The sequence below is a fragment of the Arachis ipaensis genome, chromosome B02, assembly GCF_000816755.2.
Source record: "Arachis ipaensis cultivar K30076 chromosome B02, Araip1.1, whole genome shotgun sequence".
Lineage (NCBI taxonomy): Eukaryota > Viridiplantae > Streptophyta > Magnoliopsida > Fabales > Fabaceae > Arachis > Arachis ipaensis.
This window is the reverse complement of record NC_029786.2, coordinates 9780696-9789452: the sequence shown is the minus strand read 5'-3', so window position 1 is coordinate 9789452 and position 8757 is coordinate 9780696. Positions and strand designations below refer to the sequence as shown.

The 8757-nt window shown below is 34.3% G+C and overlaps 1 protein-coding gene and 1 pseudogene across 3 annotated transcripts; one reads left to right on the top strand and one right to left on the bottom strand.

Annotated features, from left to right (window-relative positions):
- On the bottom strand, positions 1398–6918 carry LOC107624848 (TMV resistance protein N-like). Of its 3 annotated transcripts, none has more exons than XM_016327309.2 (6): positions 6723–6918; positions 5086–5594; positions 3856–4963; positions 3502–3774; positions 2234–3414; positions 1398–1915 (listed from the first exon to the last, which is right to left on the bottom strand). In XM_016327309.2, the coding sequence occupies exons 2-6, from the start codon at positions 5577–5579 to the stop codon at positions 1831–1833; spliced, it is 3141 nt and encodes a 1046-aa protein (XP_016182795.1). In that variant the 5' UTR covers positions 5580–5594; positions 6723–6918; the 3' UTR covers positions 1398–1830. The 3 variants fall into 3 exon arrangements, with proteins under 3 accessions (XP_016182795.1, XP_016182794.1, XP_016182796.1); XM_016327308.2 differs by lacking the exon at positions 6723–6918 and adding an exon at positions 6065–6392; XM_016327310.2 differs by lacking the exon at positions 6723–6918 and adding an exon at positions 5863–5945.
- On the top strand, positions 6817–7554 carry LOC107624849 (annotated as a pseudogene).

The window sequence follows — 8757 nt, the reverse complement described above, 5'->3', positions numbered from 1 at the left end:
GTTTTCTAATAAATTCTATAACTTATAAATTCTATAACTTATATTTTAATTTTTTTTTTTGAAAATTGTTAATTTTAATACGCTCTTCTTCTCAAGAAATCTAAATTTAAAAATATAGATGAAGTTTAATTTATTATAATTTTTTTATTTATTTAAATATTTATAAATATTTAAAAATAGAACTAACAATGTATATTATTGTTGCATTATTAAAATCATAATATGAATTTAATTAAATTTAAAATAATAAGATATGTAATTTTTTAATTTATTGAATATTTTAAAGATAAAAATAAAAATAAATAATTATTCCATTATTTTTTAAAAATTTTTAATTTTTATTTTCATTATTTTTTTCTATTCTACATACACATATTTATCATTATTTTTTTAATTAAGTAAAATAAAGATAGGGAGAGAATACTACATGTACTCTAGGGGTGAGTACGGGTAGCGGGTACCCGATTACCCGTCCGAATCGAACCGAACCAATTGAATTGGTTCTGAAATCAACAGGTAATCGGGTCTAAACCGAACCAAACCAATGACTTTTGTTAGTGATTGGTTCGAGTATCGATTTTGGGAGTGCGGAACCCAAACCAATTCGCGAACCCGATCATATATTAATTAAATAAAAAAATAAAAAAAATATATATGGCTTTTCCATTAGACAATGATTATTCATTATTAATATGTTTAGATTTTAATGAGTTTAGTTTTTAATGTATTTGATGTTTAACATGTTTGGATTATTTCTACATGTTTATTGTACTTGTTGAATTTTTAAGATAAAAATTTGGTTTTTTTTTTTATGAATTTCAAAGTCATCGGGTACCCAATTACTCAAACCGAACCGATCCGTTCTTAATCGGTTTGGTTTAGTTCGGGTACATGTACAAAAAAATACAAATTCATACCAAACCGAATCGATTACATTTTGATCAGTTCGGTTCTAATTCTAATTTTACCATAAATCTAAACCAAACCGACCCGTGCTCACTCTTGTACTCCATAAAACAAGGAAGAAGACAACATGGATAGAAGTTATGTGTAGAATAAAAAGATAACACCATTTTTTAAGTTATGTGTACAAAGAATAAAGCAAAATTAACTAATAATTACATTTTTTACCAAATTTTAAGACGACAATTATATTAAACACCATTTATTTATAGGATTAAGATGAAAAAGCGGAAATTGGATACCAAATTCTCCTATTCCCTCTATATATATATATATATTGTTATAGATATTTAATTTAAAGTTCATTAAGATATTATAATAATATTTATAACAATATTATTTAGGACAAATATGGAAGGTTTATTGAATCAAAACCTAAGAAAAAATAGATTATTATTAATTAAATAAATATACAGGATTCTTACGTATATTTGGACCATTCGATCTATTACTTGAACCAACTCTACTATTATTATGAGTATTTGAATATTTAAAAATTTTTTATTATTAGCATGAAAATAAAAATAATTCATATTAAATGATATACTAACAATATAAATTTATGGAAAAGTCTAGGGGCCAGCAATTTTGTTAAATTCTGGCAAGTATGTAACCAGCAAAGAAAAGTGACTCATGTGATGAAATTTCACACCAATCTCACACCATTAAAACTATCATTGATGGCTATTTGATGGCTACAAATCACAAAAGTTGCTGGCCCCCTAACATTCCTCTAAATTTATTAACTGAAAATATAACTTGTGATATCTTCTAATGGTGTTGTCATATTAGTTGAACGTCTGATACTCTGTCGGTGTCGGTAACTGCCACGTCTCTTGGCGAGATGTTGCTGCCTCTATTCTTCGCTCATATTTTGTCTTTGTCGCCTAGCATAGTCTTGCCAAGTGGGCTTGACCACTTCCACGTGAATCTTCTATTGATATGTTGTCCACTGTAATTAATCAAAACAAACATATAAACATAGTTTTACACTTTTATTTAATGACGAAAAACAAATTATATTACATTTTACATTATATTTAGATGAAGTGAGAAGAATGCACGAGAAGATGGATGAGAAAATTTTTTCTATTATGATGTGAAGTGAGAGAGAATAAAGGAAGAAAGAGATAATTATAGAAGTTATACTGGATAGGTTATTAGAAAGGATAAAATTGAAAAAAAAGTTTTGGACACCAAAACAGGTTTTACCATTATATATTGTTATAGATAGATATATCGTTATAGATTATAGATATTCGGAAACAACCTTATATGTTGTGCCTGCTTTTCTTTTCTTCTCATGTATTTTTGAAGTGCTTTGCTTTGGTAGTAGCAGCGGAAACTATTCTTGCAGTAGGGAGATAGATATAATAGGATATCATGCATGTCCCCATGAACGGTGCTTTGCTTTATTGTTCCTTCTATGCTTCTGTTTTGGCCTTCACTTACATGCTTAGGATCATATGGCATGTGATATTTTAGTTCGCATGAAACCTCAACGTGATTCTGTTCATCCTTGGAAACGGAAAACACTCTTTTGACAGCACCCTCCTCAATCAGGCGTTGAAGGTCTCCCAGAAAAATAGTCAGACACAATTTCCGCGTCTCACAAATGATGTAATCACATGAAGAATTTAATTGGTTGATTCCATTGATGACCACCGAGTATCTGAACTCACACACTGAAGTATGCATGATTTCAATGTATAAAGAAGGTTCTGCAATAAGCAAGATTGTGACCTTTGGAAATCTTTCACGAAACCAAAACGAAACAGATGATCCACTCCCAAAATGGACGTGTTTTTCAGGCAAAACAATGCCGGATAGTGGATATTCTTGGATGACATTGTAGTCAATCATCGTTATACAATATGCTTTGGCAAAGGGAAGCATATATCCCTTATCCACTTCTAAAGAGGGAGATACGAACACTTTTGACATCAGGGCTTCTTCAGCTTTGTGTGGTTCATACAATCGATATCCTCTGCCCTTGTAATCAATCAACACCTCAAGTTTGGGTAATAAACTAATGCTGACTGGAAGTTGGTTGAGATTTTTGCATCTCCTCAGGAACAACCGTTCAAGCCCAATCAGACGGTGGATTGAAAATGGAAATTCTTTTATGGCAGTGTGGTCCAAATAAACCTCTTTGAGGTTTTCCATTTGTCCTAGTACTTCTGGAAAACTCTCAAGACTTGTGCACCACTTTAGGTCTAGAGTCTCAAGAGATGGCAAATTAATGGCACTTACAAAACTTTGGAGCTTGGAGCATCCTTGAGCACTCAACAAAATGAGTTTCTTAAGAAATCCAACAGAATAATGAACTTTAACTAAATTGGTGCAATTATCAAGACACAATGCCCTTAAGTTTGGGAGTCCAAAAAGGCTGGGTACTTGTCTTAACAAATTACAATCTTCAAAATTCATAAAACTCAAAGAACAAAACACCTGCAGAACAAAAACAAGAATTGTTGAACTCATGTAAACAAATCAAGAGCCATGAAATACATCACAATAGTATGAAACAATTACTACCTTGAGTGGTTTGTCGAATTTAAGGCAGCTACTAATCATGCTGAGTATGGAGAGCTCGGTAGGATTAAAACCAGATGGTAAAGATGTTGATGGATATCCGACCCAATCCAAAACCCGTAAACTATTTGGGAGATGTTTGGGACCTGTAGAAAAGTATGCATCCCCAACAATAAGAACTCTAAGATTCCTCATCTTCTGGAATGCATTCCCATTCCAACACACTTCTTTCTGTCTGCTTGAGTTCAAAATTATGACTTCGACTTTATCGGTACCCTTCTCAAGCATCAAACATAACCAGATCAGAACATTGTCAGAAAAGAAAAGGAAAACAAAATCAAGAAGAATCCAACATACCGTCTCATTTTGCAAAACTTGAAAAATATCCTCATCAAACCACAATCTACTACGTTTGCCAGGCTGAGAAGGAGATTCCTGTCTAACAATTTCTCTACCCATATCCTGAATCAAGTCATGCATTCTCAGACAATCATTTCTATCAATACTCACAAGAGATTTGTCAACCAAAACTCGAATGCCATGTTCTGGATGGAAACCATGTGCATGTAGCATTCCTCTGACATAGGACATTTTGTATTTGTTGAAGAAACAAGCAATGTCAAGGAAAATATTCTTCTCATCTTCCTCCAGACCATCATAACTTAGCTTAAGTATTTCATTAACCTCTTTATTAGGAATTCTTTCATATTTATCTAGCGCAGACTTCCATTCATCAATGCCTCTATTATACAAGTTGGAACCAATTACTTGCAGAGCTAAAGGAAGACCACCGGCATACGACAGGACACGGCTTGAAATTTTTGCATAACCTGGATCAACTTTGTTGCTTTTGAAGGCATTCCAACTGAACAATTCAAGTGCATCTCTTTTACTTAACTCTTTAACCTCATAAAACTCACTCACCCCATGAGCACTTAACAGATGCTTGTCTCTAGATGTGATAATGATTCGACTACCAAAGCCAAACCAATCATTTCCTCCAGCAATTGCCTTTAACTGTTTAAGATTGTCCACATCATCAAGTACCAATAGGACCTTCTTTCTTTGGAGCCTCCTTTTTATTAGTGGAATCCCTTTATTGACACATCCAATCTTAATATCTTTCTCTCCAAGTATTTCAGAAAGTAGTGTTTCCTGCAGCTGTACAAGGCCATGCTTATCAATCGCCTTTTCTCTGATGTCCGCAAGAAAACACAAACCATCAAATTGGTCAGCGAGCAGGTTATACACAGCTCGTGCAATTGTTGTTTTACCTATTCCACCAGTCCCACAAATTCCGATCATCTTAACTCTCTCACTAGAGCTAATTCCCATAATAGATTTCACTTGAAGCACCAGTGATCCTAGCCCAACTGGGTTGTCAGCAACATGTAAAGGAGTGTGATTGAGCTTTTCGGAGACAGTTCTAATGATATTTGTAATAAACTTATATTCTGTTTGAGACCTGCACATTGTAAAACTTCATGCTAAAGCTTATGAAATGAAAAACACTAAGAAAACACTAAGATTTTTTATATAATAATACATAAATATAAAAGGATAGTGTGACTGTGACTGGTATGGTACCCCTGTATGAAATGCCAACCAGACAAGTTAGCTGCTTCAAGCAAAGCTTTCCTCCATTTTTGCACTTTGCCCTTGTCATCTTGGTACCTTTCTTCATGTTTTGCTAAAGCTTCTGCATAACTACCCCTCTGATGTCGAACAACGGATGGATCCACATCATAAAAGATAGGCCAAACAAGTCGACCTTCTGCTTTCAAATGCTCAAGAATTGCGACAAGTTCATCCAAACAATAAGTTGAGGACGCATAGTTTTCTGAGAAAACAACTATGGCGGTCCTAGATTCTTGAATTGCTTTGAGAAGGGATGGCTTAATTTCTTCTCCCTTTCTAAGGCTTTCATCATCGATGAAGGTGTGTATTCCCTTTTGATCCAAAGAATGGTAGAGATTACCAGTAAAATTGTGGCGGGTATCTTGCCCTCTAAAACTGAGGAAAACATCATAAGTCCACTCACCGGTGAAGGAAGATGATGATATTTCTGCAGGCTGTGCCATGGGTAACTACAGTAACTGCAAGAGCAAGAACATGATTAATTCCATTGAATGAGAGAAAATTAATTAACAAGCAAGTTTACTTTGAACTTTATGTAACATCTACAATTATAAATTTATTACATCTAATATTACTCAATTATTTCAAAGATAATTAAAGAATGCAGAATAAGGTAACTTTAGGTACTCTGAGCTGATTTTTTATTATCTCCCAAACATTTTTGAAACTTTAATAGGCTGCTGTATGGAAGATGAGTAACAGAGTCACATAATAATTAAAGCTTACAATTACAAGCTACTCTTTCTTCTGTTTTCCCTCAAATTAGCTTCTAATCCTTTTAACCAATATTAATTTGAACGATGCAACGTCAGCAAGCTTAACCTATCCTTCAACTGCCATATATCATATCCCATTTAATTCCAGAAAAGACGATTTGCAGATTAAAATAAAGGGGAAAAAGAAGAGAATAACGATGATGATGATATACCAGGGTGAATGCCATGCAGGTGATTTTAACTGATAAAGGTCGAATTTTACTTGCGCCTCAGTGCTGAGAAGTGAGAAGCAGCTTGCTTGCTTCTCGGAACCAAGATCAACAACTCATTATTTGAGAAGTTTGCATCGTTGACTAATGACTAGGAAGACTTAATTGGCTAATTAGTTTGCTTTTTCTCCCTTAAGTATCTTCCATGTTTTTTTTTTGTTGAGTATTTCCTCCGAACTTGATCGGTTAAAGACTAATCGTATCGAATCTCTATTTAAAAAGTGTAGCTAGTCATAGTAGTCAATGAGTTACTGCCTAAAAAGTAGAATTTAAACTTTCAAAACTTGATTACGTGACGAGTGAACTAACCACTCCAACTTGGTTTCAGGATCTTCCATGTTAATTAAACTACCGGATATCAATAATTTGGGGGCTTACTTTTCGGTGGGGCACCTAAATGCAGGAGCTCCAAGCACCATCCTAATATATTCCTTTTGTATGGCTGTTATTGTAGCCGTACAGTTACTTTTCTATTTGCTAAACTATCCCACAAGAAATGAAATTAAATATGAGATTTGCTTTCTGACTATCATAATTATTAGTTAAACAACGAAGTCTCTATCTATAAAGATGGTTGGATCAAATACTGAGCAACACTAACCTCATTTTGCATTCGACCTTAAGTGCTCGTTTTCGTAATTTCATAGATACTGGAAGATGTTCATTTATGGTTCTTTCTTTGATTCTGCTGTTAATCTTGGGCGCTGCAATCCTCTGTTGCGTTTCCATCGAGAGCTACCACCATGAAGGTTCATCCCGTCGTTCCCCGAAAGTGCAACATCACCATTCAATTCAGTGTTGACGCCGCAGCTGCTTCCGGAAAGAAGCTCCGTCACCTGCCGCACATCTTCAGCCGCGGCCTGGAACTGCCGGTTTGGTCCGACGCCGATGTTGCCATCCAGGAAGCCCCCGATTGCTTTCACTTCGTTGTCAAGATCGTCGTCGGAGACAGTGGTCCAGTGGAGTTCTCCCTCAACGATCTCGAACTCGACATGTGGAGGTTCCGGCTGCCGAATCAACGCGACCGGAGCTTTCCAGCACCGTGTTCGTCGACGGCGAGCTCATCGTCACGGTGCCGAATGGCGAAGACGAAGAAGAGGAGCCGAGGGAGAATGTTGAGGGGGTTAGGCATGGGTACTGGGTGGGCACTGACGTAGAGTTCTTTTTAGTTTTTGCTAATTACAACAATAATTTTTCCTATTTTCATAGAGAGCCATGTAGCTTGGAGCACTACATATTCTTTTCCCACCAAAGAAACCTCCTAATTTGGGTAGCAAACTGTATGTAAAGTGAAATTCTCTATCAATTATTTTTATTGTTGTGATGAGAACAAAATGGATTGTCCATTGAACGGTTCAATCTTTTTTACCATAAAATGATCATGTTATTAAGAAAATTTATTAAATAAAGGTTGAAAAATAAGTATTTTCCATCATGCATGAGCTTACAAGTGGGTATCCATGTAACAAATTTTTATTATGTCGAAACTCTCTCATCTTGAATTTAATGCTCTTGATATATCTGGAAACAACTATTTATCATAAATACTGGATGCTAAAATCCATCTTGATTCAATAGATTTTAGAGATACCATTAAAGTTGAAAATAATACATCCAAAAAGAATAAAGTCAAAGTTATGATTTTCTTTCGTCGTCATTTTGACGAAGGATTGAAAAATGAATATCTCACAATAAAAGATCCTGCAGATATGTGGGAAGACCTTGAAGAAAGGTATAATCATCAAAAGACGGTGATACTTCCTCAAACCCGATATGAATGGACGCACTTGCATCTACAGGATTTTAAATCCATAAATGAATATAATTCAGCAATGTTTCGAATCACCTCACGAATGAAATTATGTGGAGAAAGGATATTTGATAATGATATGTTAGAGAAAATTTTCTCGACCTTCTATGCCTCGAATGTGCTCCTGCAGCAGCAGTATTGAGAAAAAGGATTTAAAAAGTATTTTGAGTTAATTTCTTGCCCGCAACAATGAATTACTTTTAAGGAATCATGAAGTGTGCCCAGTTGGCGCCGCCCCATTTTCTGAAGCAAATGCGACAAATCATTACCCTCGAAGAAGTAAATAGTAAGGTTTTTGTAATAAGAAAAATTATGTAAGGAAAAAGAATTATATTCACAAGAAGGGATCTCACTAGAAGTGGGATAAAGAAAGAAATAATAGGCAAAATAAATTAATTGAGGATCCTGAAGAAAATATTGGCTATTTGATTAATGATGGAATAGTTTAATATGTGAGTTTGTTAAGTATTCATGTAAACAAAAATAAATTTTTTGTTAAGTTTTATTTTTATGTATCGAAATTTCAAATATGATATTTATGAATTTCAAAATTATAATGTGTATTTTTATTTATTTTATTATTATTATTTGTCTTTGAAAAAAATGGCAAGGATATATAACGAGGATGTATGCCTTGCGGATAGTGCAAGTTTGCATACTATTCTTCAAAGTAATATATATTTTACCCATCTTGTACCAAAAGAAGAATATGTTAATACTATTATCGGCTCAGGCAATGTGATAGAACGATTCGGAAGAGGTATAATTTTATTTCCGGAGGAACAAATTCATAATAAATAATGCACTATTGTCTACTAAGTCTCTA

Coding starts and splice junctions, on each gene's coding strand:
- LOC107624848 (XM_016327309.2), bottom strand. CDS start 5,579: ATGGCACAGCCTGCAGAAATATCATCATCTTCCTTCACCGGTGAGTGG. Junction 4,964..5,085: donor GGTTGGCATTTCATACAGGG/GTACCATACCAG, acceptor TACAATGTGCAG/GTCTCAAACAGAATATAAGT. Junction 3,775..3,855: donor AAGTTTTGCAAAATGAGACG/GTATGTTGGATT, acceptor ATGCTTGAGAAG/GGTACCGATAAAGTCGAAGT.